At 41.0% G+C, this 24714-nt stretch overlaps 1 protein-coding gene across 5 annotated transcripts in view; it reads left to right on the top strand.

Moving 5' to 3' along the window:
* Positions 1 to 24714, top strand: part of BRCA1 (BRCA1 DNA repair associated) — a 56287-nt gene that overhangs the window by 21509 nt on the left and 10064 nt on the right. For 4 of the 5 annotated variants that reach the window (XM_090044076.1, XM_090044077.1, XM_090044078.1 and 1 more), the window contains exons 11-19: positions 537 to 622; positions 3236 to 3389; positions 6467 to 6599; positions 10948 to 11141; positions 11672 to 12006; positions 16181 to 16268; positions 18256 to 18333; positions 18956 to 18996; positions 20185 to 20268. In XM_090044076.1, the coding sequence (XP_089900202.1) occupies positions 537 to 622; positions 3236 to 3389; positions 6467 to 6599; positions 10948 to 11141; positions 11672 to 12006; positions 16181 to 16268; positions 18256 to 18333; positions 18956 to 18996; positions 20185 to 20268 (1193 nt within the window). Of the gene's footprint in view, positions 1 to 536; positions 623 to 3235; positions 3390 to 6466; positions 6600 to 10947; positions 11142 to 11671; positions 12007 to 16180; positions 16269 to 18255; positions 18334 to 18955; positions 18997 to 20184; positions 20269 to 24714 lie in introns of those variants that run through there. The other variant, XM_090044080.1, reaches the window with a different exon arrangement.

Below are 24714 nucleotides of genomic sequence, written 5' to 3'. Positions count from 1 at the left end.
TTCATATTGTAAGATGGCTCAACTCTTGTTTAAAGGGAATACGTTTCATATTAGACTATAATACCTGGATCTAGCAGTAAAGCTTCAGTGTTACTTCTATGGTTGTTTCCCCCGGTTTAAATGTAAATGAAGTAGAAGTGATTTCTCACTCCTGTTCAACTGTTTAGGACTTTCTTCAACTGAAACAGAAGTTTTAAATTCACAGAATAGTTGCATATTTTTCCTAAAGAGAAATACAGTCTTTCAAATGCTTCAGTAAGTTATTGTTTGGGATGCATTCTTAGGGTAAAAAGTTCAATAGCTTTTAAGTTCCATTAAGCTCCACGGTCCTTAGAATAGGATTTTCAAAAAATGCTCAAATGAGTTAGGACATGAGCCATGCTGAAAGGAACATCAACTCCTAAGGTACTCAAACGCTTTTGAAAATGTCGCCCTCAATTCCGTTATGGCAGACTTACAGCAATGAGGGCCTGTTGTGAATGGGACAAGCTTTTAACAGTAGCTTTTAAAATATGAATCATAACTTCTTTTTAAAGGCGAGCCATCTGGATATGATAGTGAAGCCAGTCATCTAGGGGATTCATATGGATTATCCACTCAAAGCGAGATTCTTACTACACAGGTAAGTAAGTTTACTCAAATATCATTGAAAAGCACTTGATGAACATCCTAGCCACAGCTGGTTAGCGTAAGTTCTCGAATATAGGCAATTGCAAAATTTATTAAATCCATATTGCTATCAGGAAAGAATGATGTTAGAAATTTATTTCAAGTACTTTACTATTCAGGATCACAGAGCTGCATTTATGCTATTATTTGTCAACTTTTATCTTCTTTTATAAAGACATTCTAATACAATTGCTCATCACGGTACTGATTTTTGACGCTTCGTTTTTGGTGATGTCTGTTAATAAAATCCTATACTTGATTAGTTTGGGAAACCTGGGCATCAAATTCCCAAAGATTGCATTGATAGGGAGTGATACTGGATTTGCTTTAAAACATTTATCTGAGCTTATTCTGTCTTGAGTAGGAGACTGGACTAGATGACTTCATGAGGTTCCTTCTAGTCCAGGGGCAGGTAAAGTCTGGTCCACGGGCTGGATCAGAACTGCAGCAGACTCGATTTCCCAGCAGCCCTTGCCCACATCTCTGTCGCTGATTTCCATCAAGACCCCAGGAGTGGGAGGGCTGTGACAGCATGGGGCAGGGCTTCCATGGAGACCAGCCCCAGCAGGACTAGTAGGGTGGGGGGCTGCTGTAGGGGCTGGGGTAGGGTGGGGGGCTGCTCTGGGGCTGGGATCTCGCAGCGGTAATAGGGGTGGTCCCGAGCTAGGGCAGAACTGCAATCCGCTGCCTGCACATCCCAGGCAGGGGCATGCAGGCAGCGGATTGTGGCTCTGACCTGGCTCTGGATCACGCTGTCACTGCCAAAAGATCCCAGCCGAGGTCCTAGATCAGCTTCCTGCACAGTGGCATGCCCTGCCAGCAGTGCTGGAGCCAGTCTCCCTGGAAACCCTGGCCCCTACACTGTCACAGCCCTGCTGCTCCTGGGGTTTCCATAGAAACTTGCTGTACTGTCATGGCCAGGGGCTGCTGGGAAATGGAGTCCAGCCAGCAGCCAGAGGCACCATTTTGTCCACCCCTGTTCTAGCCCTACTTTCATATGATCCTGTACCACTAGGGAATAGCATTATGACCTAAAAGCCTTGTTGTCTTGTATTAATGGTTTGCTCCAGTGATTTATTAGAGGAATGTATTCCTTACTAAGTGTTCCAAAACAAACCAATTACCTGAATTTAAAATGTATACTTGTTGGTTGACCTCAGTCTAATTCCTGTTGATGAGTTGTCTTGCTGATCTTTTTCCAAGGCCTTTCTTACAATTAGGACACTATTGACAATCTCAGCCCAGTTCAAGGAGAACTGAGTTTCATTTTTCTTGAATGGTTTTTCCATTTTTCAATCCAGAATATGCTGCAGGTAGTGCAAGTCATTTTTTATCCTAGTGCTGCACAGCTATGCTTTGGCTTTGCAATGCTGCAGCTTCAGTGGTGACTAAAAAGCCCAGAGTAGGCAAACCTTAATGCCTATGGACTGGGTTTGGTGCTGAAAAAATTCTTAAAAAGTGAAGAAGTCTAGTAAGTGATTTAGTAATGAGAGTGTTCCACATGATGGCAGTGGTGAAACTGAAAAAGTCTTGTTAACTGTTTTAGGAACCACCTTTGTCAAGCATGGAAAACATTTTGTAAGTTTGTAAAAGCATTCTGTGAAACCATAAATTCTGCATAGTCTAGAAGCTATACAGCATGATTTCAAGGGAGTGTGCACGGTTTTCAAGAATCAAAAATATTAGGGAGGATGGGATTTTTTTCTGTTGGAAAATAATGTACAAGGGTTCCTAGTAATTTTGCAAAGCAAGCATATTAATTTCTGTACTACCTATTTCAAAATAAGAGTTGTTTAATACTCGTGTATAGGGAGGGACCTACCAAATTCACGAAGCCCTGGCATCCTGAAGTGGGAAGGTGGGGAGAGATTTTCATGACAGAGCAAGCCTGGGTGAGCCGATGGGAGACCACACCTCTGGCTGAGGGGTTCTAGAAATCCTGCTCCTCCCTGGGGAGGGGGGACTTCCAGGGCCCCTCTGCCATAGGTGTGGGAGGTGGGGCCACTATACTCCACCTCAGAAGTAGTGCTGGACGTCATGCTGGGACTGCGAAATACAAAGGTGTACCCACTGGGAATTAGGTAGGTCCTCGCTCATGTGTGAATCCCAACATGGCTGGAATGTACTGGTATGTGCAGACTAAGATGAATGCGGTATTCAGGGGCCACTTTGTTAAACACGCCTCTTATGGGGCGTTCCGCAGGTCAGAACGATTGAAAGAAGTAATATTCTTCTGTAACTTTACATGAAAGTAATCTTTCTACAGGAACCAATATTCACCCTTGCTCCTGTTTAATGAGGTTCTGACAACTTGGAATCTATGTCAGTATTTGGAACTAGCAAAGTTTTTGTTTTTGTTTTTTTTTCTTTTTCTTTTGACATGAGAATTTTGCAATAACAATTCCTAGTTATCTGAGAAAATAGTGTATACATGAATTAGGCCCCATGGTTTCAGTGAGAATCCTTCTACTGTTCCATTCAGAAATATTTTGTTACAGAAATTCATTTTTACTGTTTAGCAATCACACTGGCTACTGGTGGCACAATGTTGTTTTTTCCATTGCAGCAGAAAAATGACATGCAAAACAACTTAAAAAAACTTCAGCAGGAAATGGCTGTGCTTGAAGCAGTGCTAGAACAGCATGGAAGTCAGGACTCTGAATTGCCATGTTCCAGTGTGGAAGGAGCAACTGCAACAGGACTGATGAGAACAGCAAGAAGTAAGCAGATAAGCAATGAAAATGATTTGTGTATTAAACTGCTAGGTGGGAAGTTCGTTAATTATTTTTCCCTCAAAGAGCTTGTATTTGGTTTGAACGTGCTTACTCTTAATATATTTTTGCTTAATCATTTTGGTGTAATACACAGAATACAGCAATAGCTCTCTTTGTATTTGTGATTTCCATATTATGTTTCTTAGGCGATGAAATGTATAATTCTTTGTTCTAGAGTACTCTCATTAGTCAACATATATTGATAAAGAGCTTAAATAGGTGATACTGAGCCATATGTTGCAGTTCTCTTGGACGTTATTCCAATTTGCCTTCCATCTATGAACTATGGATGGATCTAGGATTTTGAAAAGGAGAGTGCAGATGGTATGGTGCATCGTCACCAGGGATCCTAGTTTTCCACAGGAAGAAAGCAGAAAATCTCTATTTAAAAAATACAAAAACTTGCGTTTTCTTTGACCTGAGACTGGCAGCATCCCATGGAGAGAAGCACTGCTTCTGCTTTCTTTTATTTTTGCCATGGTTTTTGCCTCTTGGCCAATCAGTAGTTTGTGGGGGGGACACACTGCTGATTGGCCTAGAGGCAAAAACCACAGCAATAACAGCAGAACTGGAGCTGCTTGCTGCAGGATGCCGCTGTGCTTCTGGTAGGTTGTGGTAATATGCAGATTCCACAGTTTTCTGTAGTGAACAGAAAACTAGGAGCTCTGATCTTCACATATAACTAGAAACCTACTTAATTTGTGCTTCCTTGGATTTTGCGGAAATTGCAAAATTAACGCACACAAAAAATCCTTAATAAAAATGCTGGCTCCCCACTGGAAGCCAGCGGTCCTTACTGCTGGGAGGGGAAAGTGCTTGCTGGCAGGGCAGCATAAAGGACAGCAGACAAGATAGTGGTTGCCCCCTCATTGCTCCTCCCACCAGAACCTCTCCATCAATCAGTGCCAAGGGGTAGGGTGGCAGGAGGGGCAGCTAGCAATTATGATGGCAGCTGCCCCTTCATCCTTCCTTCCCCCTTTGGCCTCTCTGCCAGTCATTGCTGAGGGGTGGGGCTGATGCAAAATGCCCATGAAATCACTTCTGTGCACCATGAGCAGGCTACAGAAAATCTTGCAATGCTGCAATTTAAGCATTTCCAGAGATTTTTATTGGGGTTTTAGAGGTTAAGCAATTTCAAAAAATCCAAGGCGACTGTCTATTAAAGTGTGGCAGCTGTTTTGATGCTCAGATTCCTGCAGATATTTAGCGCCAGCATTTTGGGGGAGGGTCTTGAACAGATTTCCCTCACTTTAAGAGGCCCCAATGAGCTTTGCTGTGTTTCAGTTGCTAGTGTTTTCTCTTGATTTTTTTTTTTTTTCCTTTTAGATACCTACTGAACAACTTATTCCCAGTATTTTAAATAGTAAGACTAACTATAATAAGGGTATGGTAAATTAGAGCTTATGTTAATAACATTTCAAATAAACTCCTCTTGCAGTATGCAGGACAGAAAAGGATGTAGCCAGATAGATGTAAACCTATGACTTCGCAGTTCAGTTATTTTGAAGTTGCATTTTACTCCATTTCGAAGCACATCTCCATTGGATTTTTTTTTTTTTTAGCATTGATGAACCTACACAGGTCTTACCAACAGTATGAGTTATAGGGTAGACAAATCATATATGTTCAATGGTAAAAACATAAGTGTCTACTTGTCAGGACAACTTACTGTTGGTAACATAACCGCAGATTAATTTGTGGTGATAAATGTACTTTCAATAATGTAAAAAGCCTATTATTACTCATTGCTGTTCTGCTACCAGTTCCAATGGAAAAAGGGGATTCAAATGGCTAGTACTAGTACAATCTGGCTTTTTAATTATAGTCTTTTTTGGTTTTGTGATCTGCTTTGCCTTTTCCATTTGGTTCTGTTCATCTACTTTTTACCATTTTCATTTAAGTTCTTCATCTCGCATACTTTAGAAATACAGTAAATATGATTTAAATTCCTTTTTGTATCTTAACAGAAAAAGTGGTCGTGCCAGCCCAGGGTAGACCAAATTGAGTAGAAATGCTATTCCTGATGGAGCTAGCTTTGAACTGAGTATTTGTGACATTTTTTCGTAGCACCTACCAAAGCTCATGCCTCTCTGAACCAGTTAGTCTTTAAAGTGCCACCCTATGTTGTGTGTGACATTTCTGAATCCAATAAGCTAAATTCATAAGATAACTGTAAATAGCATGTTTGAGGATTAAGCTAGGAAATCAATTATTAGTTTCCTTCAGGCTAGAAAATGACAAAACAAATTAATGAATATAGTCCTTGTTTACATTGTCATGCTAGAATGTGCATTTCAGGCTTCCTTGTAAAAGTTTAAAAACAATTACAGTTATTGTTGATTTGATAAAAATTGCAAGCATCTCCAAGCAATTAGGTGTTTACCTTTCCAACCACTTACTGGTGAACAGAGATAAATCCCCAAAAACATGATAACAGAAATGTATAAAGTAGCAGGATTCTGCTTTGGGTCTGTTTGATAGTTCTACTTTTTTCAATATTATGTCCACCTAATTCATCAGGTGTAAATTATTTAGTACGTAAAATAAAATGTAGGTGTTTCCTGTGTTCAAATACTTAATATCTTGTGTAGGTTGATTTGCTGGACATTGGTATTTTACAGTCTGAGAGAACTTTTACAGGAATTGGAAATTAATGTGGCTGTATTTTTTCAGGGTTAGTATTATATTATAATCAGCAGCCTACTGAAAGTTGCTTAAACTAATCTCATTTTGGCAGTAGAAATTTCAGTGGTACTAATGGTTTACTCAAACAATATAGGATTATATTTCTGTGAGTACTTTTCCTAGAAGATTTTATTTGAGGTTTTTCTCTTGGTGTTGTCAGTTATGTATGCCTGTTGCTTTACTTGATGCGTTAAATTTGTTTTTTTTAATTGGGAATAAATTTTTCCTTTTAAAGCAAATCGGATATGTTTCTGGGTTGATGTTTCAAATGAATACTTGAATCTCACACTGAAAGTACATTTAAGAATATGGTTTTTATTTTGCTTGGATTTTTGAAGGAGCAGTGTTAACTTCAGAAGCAGAACTCGACAGTCACAAAATCGGTAGTTCAGTAGCACTTCCACCTGGTGAATTCCATGGAATGCCAAATCATTGTTTCAACAGTAACAGCAAAGGACTAGAAGAGGAAGGGTAAATTCTGCTTTGTTTTTGAGTTGCTTTTTTATTGCTTTCTTTGGGAAAATTAGTCTTGTGAAACAAATGTAATGTTTGAATAATAATTTGATTTGAGATTCTACCTCTAACCAAAATATTTTAGTTTTTCTATTTTGTGTGGGTGAGGGTAGGAGTTCAGGGAGGTGTCTTTCTGCTTAGATTTTATGTAGCTTGTTCTGTTATCCCACGACAGTTAGAGTCTGCCCTGTTGTCCCTGGATCATGCGGGTGGCCCTTCTCTGGACCCTCTCAATGTTGTCTACATCCCTCCTGAAATGGGGCGCACAGAACTGGACACACTACTCCAGCTGTGGCCTGACCAGTGTTGCGTAGAGGGGGAGGATCACCTCATTGGCCCTACTTTTGAGATGCACCTGTGGATGCATGACAAGGTGCGGTTAGCCCTGCCAACCGTGACCTCGCATTGTTGGCCCATGTTCATCTTGGAGTCAATAATGACTCCAAGATCCCTTTCTGCCTCCATGCTCTCTAGAAGGGAGTTTCCCATCTTATAAGTGGGCTGATGGTTATTACTGCCCAACTGCAGCACCCTGTACTTGTCACTATTGAAACGCATCCTGTTTTTGTTAGCCCACCCCTGTAACCTATCCAGGTCTCACTGCAGTCTTTTCCTCCCTACTAGCATGCTCACCTCACCCCAAATTTTGGTATCGTCAGCAAATTTAAACAGGTTGCTTTTCACCCCGTCATCCAAATCGCTGATAAAGAAATTGAACAGCGTGGGCCCAAAGACCAAGCCCTGGGGGACTCTGCTGCCCACTTCCCCCCAGGTCGAATATGACCCGTCCACCACCACCCTCTGAGTATGGCCCTTCAGCCAATCTGCAATCTGTCTGACTGCGTAGGCATCAATGCCACAGTCGCCCAATTTTTTAATGAGGATGGGGTGGGAGACGGTGTCAAAGGCCTTGCTGAAGTCCAGAAAGACTACATGCACAGCGACACCTGCATCCAATGCTTTTGTGACCTGATCATAAAAGGCAATCAAGTTGGTCTGACATGACCTGCCCCTAATGAAACCATACTGGTTGCCCTTGAGCATCATCCCTGAAGCCGGCCCATCACAGATGTGCTCCTTGATGATCTTCTCAAAGAGTTTCCCTAGGATTGAGGTAAGACTGATGGGCCTATAGTTGCCCAGGTCCTCCCTCCTCCCTTTTTTAAAGATGGGAACCATGTTGGCTATCTTCCAATCATCTGGCACCTGGTCCGAGCACCACGAGCACTCGTAAAGCCATGCCAAGGGCCCTGCAATAACCCCTGCTAGCTCCCTCAACACCCTGAGGTGGAGAGCATCTGGACCCGCTGATTTGAACACATCCAGCTCTCTAACCTCCCCAGCCTGAGGTCTGGAGGTGTTCCCCTTGAGTCCGTCTTGCATCACAGTGGGGAAGTCCCAGTCCCTGCACAAGAAAACGGAGGTGAAGAATTGGTTAAAGAGGTCTGCTTTCTCCTCTGGCGCAACCACCAGATTGCCCAGCATATCTTGCAGGGGCCTCACATTTCCTGGTGCCTTCTTCATCCTCCCTATATATTTGAAAAAGGACTTTTTATTATCTTTGATCTTGGACGTTAGTCCTAGCTCTATGTCTGCCTTAGCTTTCCTGACAGCCCCCCTACAGGCCCGAGCAGAGGAGGAGGTATACTCCTCTTTGAAGATAGCACCCCCCCTTCCACTGGTTGTACGCCCCTTTTTTGGCAATCAGGCATTCCCGGATGTCCTTGGTGAGCCAGGGGGGCTTTTGGGCACTCCTGCCCCCCTTGCTTCTTGTTAGGATGGTCACCCAATGGGCCCTGAGTATCGTCTCCTTAAGGAACAACCACTCATCTTGGGCACTGAGTTCCCCTGCTCTCAAGAACCCCAGCGCCTCTCCCACTAATCTCCTCAACTCATTGAAGCTGGCCCTTTTGAAGTCAAGGGCTACCACCTTGCTGCAGGCCCTTGCACTGGATAGTGAATTCCAGCAAGAGATGATTGCTATCACCCAGGTGGTCAAGAACCTGGAGGCCCCTTACCAGGTCGTCGCCTGTGGCCAGGACCAGGTCCAACAGGGCATTTGCTCCTGAATTAAGTGGAGGTCCTGTATCTCTGCCAAGAACCTCCTGGAACGGTCCGACCTGGCTGACTGTTCCTCCCAGCAGGTGTCCAGGTAATTTAAATCACCCATGACAGCTACATCCTTTGCTTTAAGTGCCTCTGCAAGCTGGCCTGAAAATTCCTGGTCCAGCTCCTCCGCTTGGTTGGGGGGGGGTCTGTAGTAGACCCCCACCGTTAGTTCCCTCTCCCCACAGCCCCCTTGTGTCTTGACCCAGAGCACTTCAGCTTGCCCCTTGGACCCCATTTTGCTGGCAGAGGATGTGTAGTGCTCCTTGACATAGAGCGCCACACCCCCACCTTTCCTTCTCTATCCCGCCTGTAAAGCCTGTAGCCCCTAATGCTAACTGCCCAGTCGTGGGATGAATCCCACCAAGTTTCTGTAAGCCCTGTTATGTCTGGGTCTGAACTGGCTATTCTGAGCGCAAGTTCCTCCTGTTTATTCCCCATACTACAAGCATTGGTATATAGGCATTTAAGGCCTTACCTAGCTGCGTGTGGCACCCCCTGGTTTAGGAGACTGTTTGGACCCGGCAATGCTAGTTTAAAGATGTTTCTGTAGTCTGTGTTTGTACAGCATCTAGCACGGGGGGCTGGTCTACAACTGTGACTCCAAGCCACTATGTCACTGGAAAAAAATGGACATACTGCCTCTTTTGGAGTTAGAAATTAGCCACATTGAACATAACTATATAAGAAATCTGTACTTATATCTTATTGGGTGGGGTTGCTTTTATTCAGGCCAGCGAAATAGTGGCTTTTTTCTGTCTGCTGAAATCATGCTGCAGTTTTGATGGGCCACTACTTTAACTAATTTAGCACCAGCGGTAAAATCCGAAAACTGCTTAAGTCAACTGTTGACTTCAGTGCAGGGGGGGAGGGGTGGGTCATGATTTTATCATAAATATATTACTTCACAGAAGGAAAACTCATTTTGTTACACGGCATTCTTGCTGTGCTATGTCTTCTAGTTGTTCAGGACCAAGGACAGTAGTAAAAATGGAGGTGCTGGTTTAAAAATTTTCAATGAAAAGTGGGTGGACCAGTAGGACAACACTGAACAAGTAAAGAGTAAACCTCAAAGAATGTAGGGAATAGTTCAGAATGATCTAAGAAATTTCTCCCAGCAACAAGATCTCTTGGACTGGAATAACAAAACCTCATCACCAGGATCCCTTAAAATTGGGCTATAAAAAAATACTAGAAAATAAATGGTGGGGAGAGTTTGGTATAGTCCTTTGGAGCTGGACCTGTAAGTCTCTTCCAGCAATTATTTTTGATGTGTTTAAAAAAAAAAAATAAAAAGCATCTAATTTTTGCAATAATATGTAAGCATAGTAAAGATCAATCTAATTAGTGTAAAGAAATTGGGTTTGTTTTCCCTAGAAAAGAGAAGCCTATAGAGGGAACCTAACAGCCTTCCAAGATGTTAAAAAAGAGAAAAAATGTAAAGAGGATTCTGATCAATGACCACTGAGGAAAAGGCAAAAGAAATCAGCATAATTTTAACAAGGATTATTTAGGTTGGATATTAAATCAATCTTTTTAATTATAAAATTAGTGGAGTATTAGAATAGGCTAGTTAGGCTTTGGAATCCCCCTCATTTGAGATTAAAAACTGATTAATCAAACATCAGTCATGGATGGTGTAGGTATATTTAATTCTCCTTTGAAGGGAAGAGTTAGTTACCTTTTAAGTGCTGTTTTTATGGTCACTAGTGGTTTTGTTTTTTTTTTTTTCCCTGCATGTGTCAGTCAGAAGACATCTGGGAGATCAAACTTGCCCTTGAAGAATTAGTTGGAGGAAACAGAGTGCATATAAATTGGTCCAGTGGAATCGGAGAAGATTTTTGTGTTGAGTGACTCAGGTTCTAGTGAAGTTTGAGAGCTAGGGGGATGAAAGACTAGAATTAACTTCGTAGTTTGAGAGACCAAATAATATAGTGAAACACTGCTAATATGCCATTAAGAGCAATCTTAATAGCATTTATCACTTGGGGTCAATTTGAGAAAATTTGCCTGACAGTTTAGTATATTGACAGATGCAGTCTTTTATATATTCAGATATGTTGTTGTTCTGCCTTCATAGCAGTTTTGTTGCTAATCATTCCTGAACATATAATTTCACTATTGTTATACAAAGGGTCTGGTCACTAAAGAAAGAATTTAGTGCATAAATAATTCATAATTTTTTTTTTCTTACTTTGAGGTCTTCAGCTTCACTTCTTTTCACCTCTAAATCTCATTTATTGAATAAGGAAGCTCGGCAACATAGCTTTCCAAAGACTCTTGCACTGGAACCCAACGCTCCTTCTCAGGAAAGAAAGTCCCAACAAGGTGATGCGGCACTGCGGCTAGTACAAGAGGCAGAGGAACAGTGTAATCAGTACAGGAAAGAACCAGGTAACATTTCAGACAGCACAAACCCACCATATGAATTTGACTGGAATTTAGTGGTACTATGGAAGGGATCTCCATAGTACCACTAATGTAGTTTATATAGCAATAAGAAAAGAGCTGAAAAGTCTTATTCATAAAATATGTAGTTAACTTATTGAAACGTAGTCTATGAATTCTTTTCTCTTAAAAGGTACTGCTTGCCATGAGGAATTGGTTAAGCACTCTTAAGGTACTAATGATTCTTAATATTTTGGTTTCAAATTGACATTTCCCAAAAATATTATGAATTTTATTCTATAAGGTTTCATGGATGTTTCCAGTACCCTTTTTCTTTAGATCAGGAGGATAATGATTCCTGATTATATTAAACCATGAATAAATTAGAAGTGAAGTAGTGAATAAATAAGTAGAGAAAGTGACTGTAAGCCTATAAACTTAAAAGATAGAGCAACCTTCTCCAAGATGACTGGAACAAGCATGAAACTAATTTAAAGACTAAGACTGGTTCAGTGACTGATTCCTCTTTCCTTCAGAAAATGCAATGGAGCAGAAGTCTGGAACAAAACTAAACAGTGCTGCTATCCTCACCAGTCCTTGTGGAAACATGAGCAGGATTCCAAACAGCTCCCCCTTAAAGTTTCTTAAAAGGCCTTCCCACAGCCAAACTGCAGAAGCAATGAATGGTTCTGCCATACCTTCCAATATTGATAATAGGAAGAATACTCAGCAATGTGAACTGGAGAAGAGAACACTTGCCTCTACACATGTTCCACACCATAGAGCTGGAAAAGAAAATGCCAAAAGCCCAGTTGTGTTCAGCAGGAAAAAAATGTCAATCGTAGCATCGGGTCTCAACCAGCATGAACTTGTAAGTGTATTTCTTTTTCTTTTGTTGGTCCCCTTCTAATAAATGCATACTGACCGCTGTGTCCTAAGAACATTTTTAACCTCTACATGAAGCAATCTATACATTTGAATTATAGATTAAATGTTCTAGTATTATCAGTATTAAAGTTGCATATAACCAAATTTGTCAGTTTTAAGGACTTTGGAAACTGGTTGATAGGAATTACACTGTTAATACTGTTTAGAGTTTTTAAATGGCTAGAAACGGCATCTTCATCAGCAGGTAGAATAGTGCATTGTTCCTGAGTAAAGGAGAGTGCATCTGTACAATGTAATGTACAGATAATAATGTAATGCTTATGCACATAACTACTTTTACATATGAGAAGATATGCTGTTCAAGTTATGCAAGCTGATAGCAGGAGGTAGAGCCAGACACAGTGCATAAAACAATGAGTAAATATGCCCTTCCCTCCCTGTCTTAGTGTAACTGTAGCCTCACCTTCCATACCCCTGGTATTCTAGACCTGCCCTTTGCTCTCACCTGCCCATCATCAGAGCTCTTTAAAATATTTCATTTCTAAACTACAGAAGTTCTTGCTACTTGTATACGTTTCATAAGTTCAGGCTGTCCGGCTTCTAAGGAGCCAGGGACTGAATGTTGCGTGAGCTGCTCTGGTTGGGGCAGCATACCCATGGGCTGCATTAGGATGAGCTATGAATCTCCTCACTGCTTCACAGTGCCCACGGCAGTGCTGTACCATTGCACTGTGTACCCCCAAGCTGATCCTCAGCTCCCTGTACCACACCACGTTGCCCCATCCCTTGGAACAGCCACAGAAAGTAGAAGCCAGAGGAGGGAGGGGGAGCCCAGAGGCTCTGGCTGTTTGTTGTTTCCAGAGTTATGGGGTACTGGTGGCTAGTCAGGGGCCTGGAAGCTGCAACTTAACCCATTGGCCTGTAGGCTGCCAGTTGAACAGGCTTAAGTGATTTCCAAAACTAGAGCCTAAGTACATGTTTAAGTTCTATAGGCTTCAGTGGGACTTAAGTGCATGCTTAAAATGTAAGCAAGCCCTGATAAGCCGTCCTTATAAGAACGCTTTCCTGAACGGGGTCTTGATCAGTTCTGCTCCAAGCTTGTTAAACCACAATGAATTTATAATGTAGGTAAGTCCCACCTGAAATTAGAATGTGGTCTACGTCTGGTCATAAAGATTTTGATTAATTGCACTGCAGAGAGTTATTAAGCTAATGTGTCACTTGTCATGTGTTTTGTAGCTGCTTAATTAAAATAACTTGGCAAATATATAATATATTTTCTTTTAAAAAGGCTAACTGCAGTATGATGTCCAATAGTGCCTGTTAGAATGCGTTTCTCCATAGAGAGAATGAGTACCATGTGATGGTTGCAACTTCTGCTATGAACTGATGGTGGTACTGTTGGTCAGTTTGTGCTTTCAGTCCTTTCTCCTTGAGTTAACTTAGTATGGGGTGTAGTCTCATGAGCCTGAGTAATCTGTATCCTCCTTATGATCCAAATTTTTAGGGCACAGTGGTCTAATCTAAGCTTTCCTTTGGCCTTACACTAATTGGAGGTACTGTGCATCTGGAAGAAAAAGCTGTTCTCCAGCTGCCACTCAGAAATATAGAATTATAAAAGAGTAGGGCTGTAAGCGGTCTCCATAGGTCATCATCTAGTCCGTGTTACCTGAAGCAGGATCATCCGTATCCAAACCACCCTATACAAATCCATTCTCTAACCTCTTTAGCAAAACTACAGTCAACCCAGGTGCAACACAAGACATAACCTGTGTCAATTTAGGGTGTTAAGCAGGGGCCCCATGGTGGCCAACATTCTGCTTTTGTAAAAGTTGTTAATATATGCTCAAGAGACCCCAGGAAGAGGGTCACACCCCATGCTACAGAGGAAGACTAAAACCCCCACAGTTCAAAACAATCTGACCATGGGGTACAATTCCTTCCGGATGCCAAATATGGCAATTGGTCTGATCATGAGCAGAGGACCAGACCTGATCTCCAGGAATTTCTGTCAGACACATTGGCACACCCCAATCAAAATCCCCAGCCTTGGCTGCAGCCGACCTCCAATACCTTTGAGGAGGAACTCCAGCCTTATCCGTGACCAACATTCAAAATTTTAGGAGGGTGGGGGGAGACCCGAGAAGCCAGTAGCATTCATGAGGGGAGGGGAAGGTTTTCTTCCTGGTCCCTGCTGATGACTAGCAAAAGTCCTGAAAAATGGGATTACCAGATACCTTCCACAGTAGAGCGTTACCTTTTATATCTAAACATGGGAATTGCAAATACATGATTCTATGTCTTGTACCCCCGGATCGATTCAGAACTCCCTGTTCAACCCGTATGTACCTTCCATAAATTTATATACAAAAAACTAGAACTCTTGGTTCCAAAATTATACCTTTTATTAGACCAACTGGAAAATGGCAAGAAAATTGTCCTTTTCTGCACGCTTTCAGGATCAAAGTCCCTTCGTCAGACTCTGGGGAAAGCGTAGATAGTTCAAGATGGTAAAAAGTCCCCATAGGTAGGAAATAAGCTTCATTTTTGCACAGAAGGAGCTGAAGATGGAATGCTGTCCCTCTGGGTCCATGAGAGTATTCCATAAATTTATGCAGCTAGGTCTTAGTGATTTGGATTCTTGAGAGTGGATGGGATTATTTGATGAACTATTTTATCAATATGAAAATACTGTTTTTGGTGTGTTTTGCTGATAACCCTTGTTATCAAGCAACATTAATTATTTATCAACCAATTATAACTGATGATGATACTAAAACAAGGGTGTTGATCTCACCTGGTCTCCTAGGCTGGAACCAAATGTGCTAGGGTGAGGGTGCCACAGGGGTTAATGAAGCCATCACTTCCTACTCCCCCTCACCACTCCTGACATCTTCAGTAGGTCTCTGCTTCTGAATTCCTGGCCCCTCCAGGGCCCCACGTGGGCCAAATGACATGGCTCTGTAGGCTGAAAGTATGATATCCCTGCGATATAGAGAAATAATGTATCTGGCTAACTTCCTCTGCTACCTAGTTACTTTTTTACTGCAATGAACCTGCTTTTCACAATCCTTCTTGGTAAGTAGGCTATAATGGAAAGTAATATCACTGACCTTTTACATCTCAACTTCCTGTTTTGTAGTCACCAGAAATTTGTTTTTTGGGGGGTTTGAGGTGTTTTTTTCTGGTTTGTTTGTTTTTAATACCTCAGTTGCTGTATACCTTTCAATGGCAGTGTTCATTCAGAGACTGATTCAAACTGAGTCAGTATAGCATAGTGTATTTACTCACATACCACAAGCACCATTTCCCCCTTCCCCCACCCCAAAGCAGCCTTCCAAAATTGTGCCTGTTGTAAGCAGAGAAGCTGACTTTTCCTCCTTCAGTAGAGCAAATGTAGAAACACTGTGCTCTAATACTTTTCAACATGGCTGGTATTTGTCTTTGGCCCAGCAAGCGTGATGTCCTGTATTAACCCTCTCACAGCTTTAGCTTTTGGCTGAGCACTAAGAAAAATTGAGTTGGCTTAGGGCAAATGTGCTGCTGCATGCACTCTGTAGTATCTTGGTGAGGCTTGTGGTATAGAAAAAGACTTTATTATTTACAGGAACTTATAGAAAGAATTACTTAGAGTAAAGAAATAACACTTCTGCCCTAGCCTTGTTGCTGTCCTGCCACACCAGGAAGTTCCTGTTGCCTCACACAGACTGTCTCCTGGGATGCCACACTTCTTGGACACTGTGTTTCCAGGGGGGCTGACTGTCACACAATTGACCATAACTCTGGAAAAATCAATTTCTGCATTCCGCCTTCCCAAAAACAAGGTGCTGGTTTTACTTGGAGGTGTGTAATATGTGAAGAAATACAGTGTTGCTTCACTTTGATCCATTTATGGTAGTCAGATTTTTCTTGTAAAGGCAAAATTAACCTACTTTTTTAAATAATGGTTGAATTTCTGGGTCTGACATACAATGTTTGCATTTGTTTTTGTTTGTTTAAGAGTGATCTCTCATATGTACTTCAACTGGTGCATGTTTTAATTCTTCAGCTGTGTTGGAGACCAAATATTTATGATATGAAAAACTTCTGTTCAAAGTCAGATACCTAAGGCTTTGATTAAATCAATTATTTCTAATTCAGTATCTTCTTGTTTTCAGTTACTGGTGCAGAAGTTTGCCTGGAAAACCCAGAGCACTTTATCTAATCAAATCACTGAAGGAACAACCCATGTCATAATGAAAACAGGTGTGTTGGGATTGCTATGAACAAACCATGCGTTTAATGCCACACACAATGCTTACTCCAGGCTAAGTGAAAATGCTTACTCCAGGCTAAGTCATTCAGCACGATGAAGTTTAAAACATGGGATTTATGACCTACTACTCTACTCTGTTTCAGTGGTTGTGTTTCTGGGCCTAAATAAAAACATAAACCCACCTGTGTCTTATTCCAATATATGGAGTCCAGATGAATTGGCATTGTATTTACTTGTTTATAAGGTTTCATTGATATGATTTTTAATTTAACACCCCATTAAGATGAGCAATGGATGTCATTTTTCAGGCTTGCTGACTGCAGTTTAGAACAGGTGTCAGTAGCAGAATGACAAAGGATAACTCAAAACCAGCCAGAGGAAGAGCCTTGTTTCTCTTTGTGAATGCTTGTGCCCTGAAGGAAACTGCAGCAGTATGTGTTTTTGAGAGAGACATCCTCAGACTTTGGAATGGCACTTAAATTAATTTTCCAAAAAAAGTCTGTAGTTTATATAAAAAACAAGAACTAATTCTAGGAAAGAATGTATGTAGCTAATACTTCATAGGAACAAAATAACAGCATAACTGGCAACCTGGTTCGGGCATACTTTCTAGAACAGATTGGCTTTAGAAAACAACTATATGAGGGGTTTTCACCTTTTTTTTTTTTCAGTTGCAGCTGAAACTGTCTTGTGTACTTATTATATTTTGTTGTACATTGTAAAACATCAAATAAAAATAACACCATATTTTTGGTAGGGAGAATGAGAAAAGAAAGAATTTTTTTTTTTTCCAGAGGCATGGCTAAATCTTGACCACAGGGCTGAATCCCAATTTTTAGTTGCTATTCAGGCATAAGCCAAAATTTTAACCTTTTCGCTGCCACTGCCTAATTAGCAGCCAAAAATGAATGCCAATTTAGCAGTAGCTGTGAAAGGGTTAAAACAGTGACTGGAGACTATACTCTTTCCCCGTGCCCCCCTCTCCTCCCATGTAGCTGTTGTACTATCCCTATGCTTCAATTTTAGTGCAAAAAATGAGCTCTTCTGCTTAATATGCACCCTAATTTTAGAGCACTGATTTTGGGGGGAAAGATGCATTTGATCATAAATATGGCAGTAGGACCTTATGAATCTCTTTATTAGAGACTTGAAGAAACAAAAACTTAAGTACACAGAACAGCTTCAAATTTTCCGAATGTAAATTAAATTCTTAAAATGTTTAGCATAATAACCGGGAAGTATAAAAACCTCGCTGTTCAGAACTTTTATTATACTCAAAATTAAAATTGCTTGGCAGAGGTGAGGTTTAAGCTCCTTACTAAATCTACTAGCAGCTGTTAAACAAAAAAGCTTTACATATTAAAATGTATTTTATGGGCTGCTGCAGGCAGTTAATCTGTATTTGTAAGCCACCCTGAATCTTTCTTTGTGAAAGGGCAGCATATAAATCTAATAAATAAAAAATTCAGAATCTAGTTAGTTATACTAAATACTCTGTTTATCTTGCTTTGCCAAAACATTTTGAGATGCTTAAAAATCAGATGTGACTTCTCACATTGGCTTTCCTGTCCCTTTATATTAAGGTAGTAAGGCAGGGGGAGGAAATCTTTGTCATTCTGGTGTAGTTTTTTTTCCTTCTCCTTGAGAAACTTAGTGGGACAACTACAGTTGGAGAACCTGAAGGGTTAACATATGTCACTTGCATGTGTTGTATTTTTGGCAACTCTTCAGGCCTTTCCTTGTCTGTGCTCTGTTCAATATTTAAAAGGGGCTGAATGGCATGAGGTAGTCAGCATACACTGACTATACACAGAGTTGCATCCTTTTAGCAGACACAGGTTGGGATACTGATACTTATGTATCCAAGTTATGGGATATTGCGTGTCTCTTATGGGCTAGCGTTTCAAAGTTACTTTATGTAGAGTCAATATGAGAATGAATATTAGAGTGAACTCTATATTTTTATTTCATCTGCAGATATGGATCTAGTGTGTGAGCGTACACTAAAGTACTTTTTGGGCATTGCAGGAAGAAAATGGGTGGTTAGCTATCAGTGTAAGTATACTTTCCTATGAAGCTCCATGCTTTTCACCTGTCCCCTCCCTCTCCTTCCCCCCCGCCACCATGCTTCTTGACACTGTACAATTGACATTTCATGTGTCATGCATGAAAAGTTTATGCATTTACATGGAAATCTGTAAGGTTCAATATTTACATGGAATTCTACAAAGTAATAGGCTACCACGTTAGCCTCTGATATTTTGCAGAGTTCCATGCAAGGATAGAGCCTTAATACTTTGTCTTTTTTCTTTTTAAGTACTGTACATATTGCTTCATAACTAACAATAAATGGTTGTGCCCAAAGATGCTAGCTTTTTCTTTATAATTTAAATGGAACGCAGCTCCTAAATGCCTATTAATGAGTTACTACAGAGTTAACATTATTTAAAAGAAGAAGCACTAACCTGAAATATGCTAGAAGCACTTTCAGGCATTGAATACTATTTATATAAATCAACAAACAATTTTATTTAAATGCTGAATCATTTGTTTCATGCATCAGTAGATAATCAAGAGGGCTTGAGGTGGTAGCCAAATGTATACTGTTGGTACTGAAAAGAAGGTTCTGGCTGATTTATAATGTGACCTGCCCCCTCTTTCACTGTTCTTTTTCTAGGGATTATTCAGTCTTTTAAGGAAGGAAGAATACTTTATGAGGTAGGTCTGATCTCTTTAAAGAGTGAAATGCCAAAGGTATGAATCTTGCTAGTCCACAGTTGTTATAGTGTTAGGTTTCTTAGTGGTATAGGTTGTAGCCGTGTTGGTCTAAGGACGCAGGCAGACAAGGTTCTTTGGGTGAATGTAATACTTTTATTAGACCAACTCAGCTAGTTGGAAAAAATCTTCTTAGCAAGCTTTTGGATAGAAATACCCTTTGTCAGGCTTAGCAAGCATCTGCAGTTTGTGTATGCTCTTCCTGGATGGAATAGACTTTCTAAATAGTCTATTTATTCCATCCATCTTCCTATGGGTAATTCTCATATTCTTTGCTTCAAGCATTTTTTCCCCAAAATTTTGGCAAATTTGGCCTACTGCAAAATTTCATAATTCTAATGGAGAAGTGTCTTGATGTCACTATACTGTTGGATTCTCCAATCAAAAAGGAGATGCCAATATGCAAAAAGCCTTTATTAAAAAAAAAAAAAAAACTTTATAAATTGTTCCAGTCCCCAGAGAGACTCTGGCAGATTTTCATTTTCCATCTCTGCCCTGCCATACCCTTTTAGAGGCTTCTCATATTTTAGTGTCTTTGGTCAATGATGTAGGCAATCTGTTGTTTCCCGTTAGCTTTAAGCATCTTCTGTTCAGAAAAATGTGAGAGAGAACAGACATTGCCTCCCTCTTAATAAAAACATCTACGTCTTTCTTTAAAATTCCCTGCTGATTCTGCATAGAAATCTGATATGGCTTTATTGAAGAATAAGCAATTGATTTTAGAGACAGATATATACCTTAGATTAACAGCAAATACAGTGCTGTCCTTGATAATCTAAATGTTAAGTGACTGCTTTAAAATGAAATAAATGATGAAAAAATTTAAGTTCTAGGTTATATACTGTTAGTTTCGCTTGAATGAGTTTCCTGTACAATTTTTTTTCAGTTTGCTATATTTTGTAAAAATTTGTTTCCTTTTAAGGAAACATTGGCCTGATAAAGCCACAGGATTTTGTTTACTTTGCAAGAAAGTGTGAACTAGAGAGCAATACCTTTTAGCCAGTCTTATGTGTGCATTAATTGTAAGGTTTCAGGTTTCTGAAATCTGAGTACTCTTGCCTGCTTTGTCCCAAGTGCTGACAGAGCAGGCCTAACCCATCTCTAATTGTTGCCTTTTTGATTATCTTCCAGTCTGACTTTGAAGTGAGAGGAGATGTGATCAATGGGAGAAACCACCAAGGTCCTAAGAGAGCTAGACAGTCCCAGGCTGGAAAGGTATAAACACATCAGCATGAAAGGCATTCATAGCTATAAAAGGTTTCCATTTTGCTTTAATTTATATTTACTGTGCCAGTTAAATAGCTGAAATACTGTTCTGCTCTTTTGATGAAATCACATGTACAGAATTGAATGTGTGAAGGGTACAGGTAAGTCTGTCTGCCCTGCTGCTAGTAGGGCCTGTCAGCACTGCAACAGAAATATTCAGTGTCTTTACATATCAAGAATGAATTGTATCTTTTATAACATGGAAGTGGGCTGGGTTAATGTTCTGTTGGGAGGCAGTTCCCAAGGAGCTAGGGGTTGATTATCCTTGATTTATGGTATTTCTTACGTGAAGGCACATGGATGTTATCACCAAGTGCCTGCCTGTGATGTCTAACTTAATGTTTGACTTCAGAATTTTCTCTAAATGATATTCTGTTCCCATTAATTAGGTTTGTTTGTTTTTAGATGGATATTAATAATCTGTGTATGTGGCCCTTTTAACTAAATTGCTAGAGGAGTTTTCAGTGTGACGAATCTTTAAAATATACTCCATTGTCATGCTGCCTTACCACAAGTAGGAAAGAAAATGGGTTTACTCAGAACCTTTAAAGTGGTGAAACTTGGTTGGTGGTGATGGCTTTCATTCATTTGATTTTATTCTTTTTTGGGCTTGTGACAATACTCTGTGGCCTTAAAAACTTGCAGGCATAGTTTGTTAAAGTTTTATAGCATAGAACCACAGGTTTGGAAGGGACTTTAAGTCCTGCATGGATATAGGACATGCTTATTCCTATACTATCCAAGACTGTCAAGCTGCCTCTTAAACTTCCAGTGAAAGGTGATTTCTACCACTTCCGTGGGCAGCTAGTTTCACTGTCTACTCTTCTTTACAGTAAGGGTATATATTTCCTGCAATGCAACCAGCTCTGTTGCAGTTTAACCCCATTGTTTACATCCTGCCTTCTGGAGAAGAGGAAGAAAAACTGTTCTGTTCTTTATGGCAACCTCCGTTTCCTTTGTGTCTAAACTGATGTACTTGGTTCTCTCAGCCTTTCATCATATGGCTTGTGCCATCAGTTGGGATCAGTCTTCTAAATCTGAGGGAAACTTTGCCCTTTTACCTGGAACTACATAGATTTTTTTCCCTCAAGTCTCTCTGTTCACCAATATGGTACTATCCCCTCCAATTGGTTTTGGGGGAAATATGCTTTTATCTGCAAATATAAGTAACCAGTGGCCTACAGAACAAGGGCAAAGCTCTCTTTTCAACCATGCCCTACTGTATACGAGAGGAGCAATTCAGCCTGTGGTGCCATGGTATTTGGACCATGAGGTTCACCATGGGTTGAGGAAGTTTTACAATGACAATTAATACTACCCCTGCTTCTTACACTACCAAATCCCCAAGCCCCATGCAGCCAGATCACAGCCCAGCCACTCTGCTTCTCTCCCACTTGGCCAAATCAGGTCCACTGGCAGTATCTAGCCCACAGATAGGCTGGGCATTGCCCACCCAGCCCATGAGGCAAAGAAGTTGAACACCAATGTAATGGACCCGTCTAGCAAGATGCTTCAGACAGCATCTTCCTACTTTCCATTAATAATGGTCAAACCCTTGTGCTGAACCTAAAGATATTCTAGCTACATCTTGTTTTGTAGCTTTCAGGCCAGTTTGTAAAGTGTCAGTCTTTCTATAGCACTTCGGCACTTCTGAGAGAGCAGGAAGAGAAGAAAAATACATAAAAAGCAAGAAAAGTATATGGTATGTTTATGGGGGGAGGTAGTTTACTATTCAGTCTTTGAAAGCAGCCAAATTGATTTTTAAACTCCTGTAGGAGGTGACTTAATGGTAATAGTATTTTTCTTTTTCTATTGCCTCTTTTGTCTAAGAATTTTAAAGTCATGTTTTACAAATATCTGTGAATAAAATTTCTCAGTATAACCTGCAGGGTAATGAGATCTGTCTCCCCTTCCTTTTAAAGCTGAGCCACTGGCACTTGCATTTAATCATTAAATAAAATGGATGGAGAGCTGTGGGAAAATTTTCATTAAAAATGTTGCTATCACTATGGTGGAGTTCAACCCTATTTCACATTACATGCCCAACTGGCATTTAACCCACCCACATAACTGCACTTTTTTGGCACCTGCACACAGCTATTGATCCTGTGCCATATACAGTGTTGACTCATAATGTCCACACAACTGCTGAGCATACTCAATAGGCTGCACTCTGGTTGAGCAGGTATACAGTTCCATAAGCATATACCTGAGCATAATTCCTGAAATTCCAGGGAGGGTCTTTCCATGGCTTTTGCCTGATTGTTTAGTGGCTAGGATATTCGCCCAGGAAGCAGGAGACTGGTTCTAAGTACTCCTTATCCAGAGGTGGTTTGAATCTGCATCTCTCCAACTTCCCAACACAGCGTTTTAATTGCCAGGCTGCAGGTTAAACATTATTGAGTTCCCTTTCCATTGCTCCTTGGAGACTGGAGTCTGGGCACTCAGTCCAGGGAGTTGTATTAGGTCAGGAGCAATTGAATAAGCTGAAGTAGATGTGGTTCAGTGAAGATGGATTGTGGTCTGGAAGGGAGAGGGCCCTTGGTTCAGGCCTGGATCACTGCTCAAACTGGGCAGAAACTTTCCCACTGTTCTCCATCTATTTTATCTAATAATTAAATGCACGGGTCAGTGGCTCACCTTTGAAGAGGAGGCCTGTAGAATGGACTGGATGATACCATTTGGGTGCATAAAGTGAAACAGAATTCTGCCCTAGTTGTTTAACAGTGCAGCAACATTTCATAGTAACATAGGATAAGTAAACTGTATCAACCGAAACTGCATAAGAGTCTTAGGCAGAACATTTAATTACCTATTCAGGAAATTAGCTAGAATAGTTCTTGCAGAACTATTTTACTGATTGGAAGTGGTCATAATCTTGGCTCTGTTTCCTTCCATAAATAGCATTTCCAGAAGCCTGGTGTGTCTAACAACATGCTTGGGTTTTACTTCAGTAGTGACTTCAGGACTACATACTGTTGTTAACCTACTTCTGTAGCACCAAGGCTTGTTAGCTGAAAGTGTAATAATCTGGCCTCTTCTTTCTTGCCTTGAGAAATAACTATGTTCACACCACCAGTAGGTTGCATCCTGGTGATCTATTGTGCTGCCATATACCTGACCAGAAGACCCACACTGATTGGTCCTTAAGGATGCTATGTAAGATCATCTTTCCTGGTGTGATGGCAGGCTCAGCTCATACAGGGAAGGGCCAAACATCTGGGTGACTCATGCCGCTGCTCCACAGTTGCTGGGGATCTCCCTGGTGTGCTCCACTGGAGGGGGAGGCAGGCTTTAACTTTTCCTCAGAAGACTCAGAAGCCCCAAGAGACCTTTGCCAGGATGAGGCTTCCAGACCCAAGGTAATCCAAGTGGTAGGTCACCACTGAAGCCATAGAGCCAGGAAAGAGCTACAAGGTGAGCTGTCAGGAAGCCATGCAGAGTCCTGTTGGACCCTTCCCTGTGCTTCACTGGAAGTTGGTCAAAACCAGTAGTGAAACATTTTGGATTCAACAAAAGTAACATTTCTTAGCAAAATAAAATAATTATCAGAAAATGTTTCATCCATCTACCCTCTTCCTCCTTTCGCACTACCCACAAAAAATAAAGAACATTTGAAATTTGAACCTCTAAAACCCAGGGATATTTGAATCTAGAGTTTTGGCTTTACATGTTGTCATATGAAGTTTGCATTCTGAATTTCGGACTAATTAGCTCTGCAGTAAAGTGTCACCGTCTACATATGCTGGTATTAGGGCGCAGTAAACTAATTAACTCCACCGTAAGATAGTGTCAGGGATCTTATGGCAAAGTAATTATAACTGCACTGAAATACGCGTATAAATGCTGACCAGGAGCATAAATTGCTCCCAATCAGCCCAGCAAGCTGCAGGCCTGATCCACCCCAGCTCAAATGCTGCTGTCTCAGGCACACGTGTAGGTGCTGCACCCAGGACCAATTTACTCTGGCTCAAACTACTCTGCAGTTTATTGCTTCACATTAATTGCATGTGTAGCTGCACCCATTGGTATGGACCTACCAAATTCACTATTTCATGGGAAATGCCAGATTTCACAGTGTCTGCAAAGTATATGGCGGGGGATGAACACTTATCAAAAAAAAAAAAATTTCTGGTTCCTCAGAGTGAGCAATGTCTTCATTTCCTGCCTCCTTCCCCTTCCCCCCACTGATTGGCTGCAGGGGCTGTTTGTCATGCAGTCCTGCCCACTGATTGGTGCAGAGGGGTGGGGCAGCCTTTGCAGACAATCAGCAGCAAGGGGTAGGGCAACATGACAGGCAGCCCTCATAGCCAATCAGTAGCGATAGGTGGGGACATTGGGGCCCCCTCAGCCAATGAGAGGTGTGGGAGGGCCACTGCATTCCGCTTGCGAAAT

The sequence above is a fragment of the Crocodylus siamensis genome, chromosome 4 (assembly GCF_052110815.1).
Source record: "Crocodylus siamensis isolate JL-2025a chromosome 4, ASM5211081v1, whole genome shotgun sequence".
Classification (NCBI taxonomy): domain Eukaryota; kingdom Metazoa; phylum Chordata; order Crocodylia; family Crocodylidae; genus Crocodylus; species Crocodylus siamensis.
Note: the sequence above shows the minus strand (reverse complement) of the source record. Positions and strands in the feature narration are given on the sequence as shown.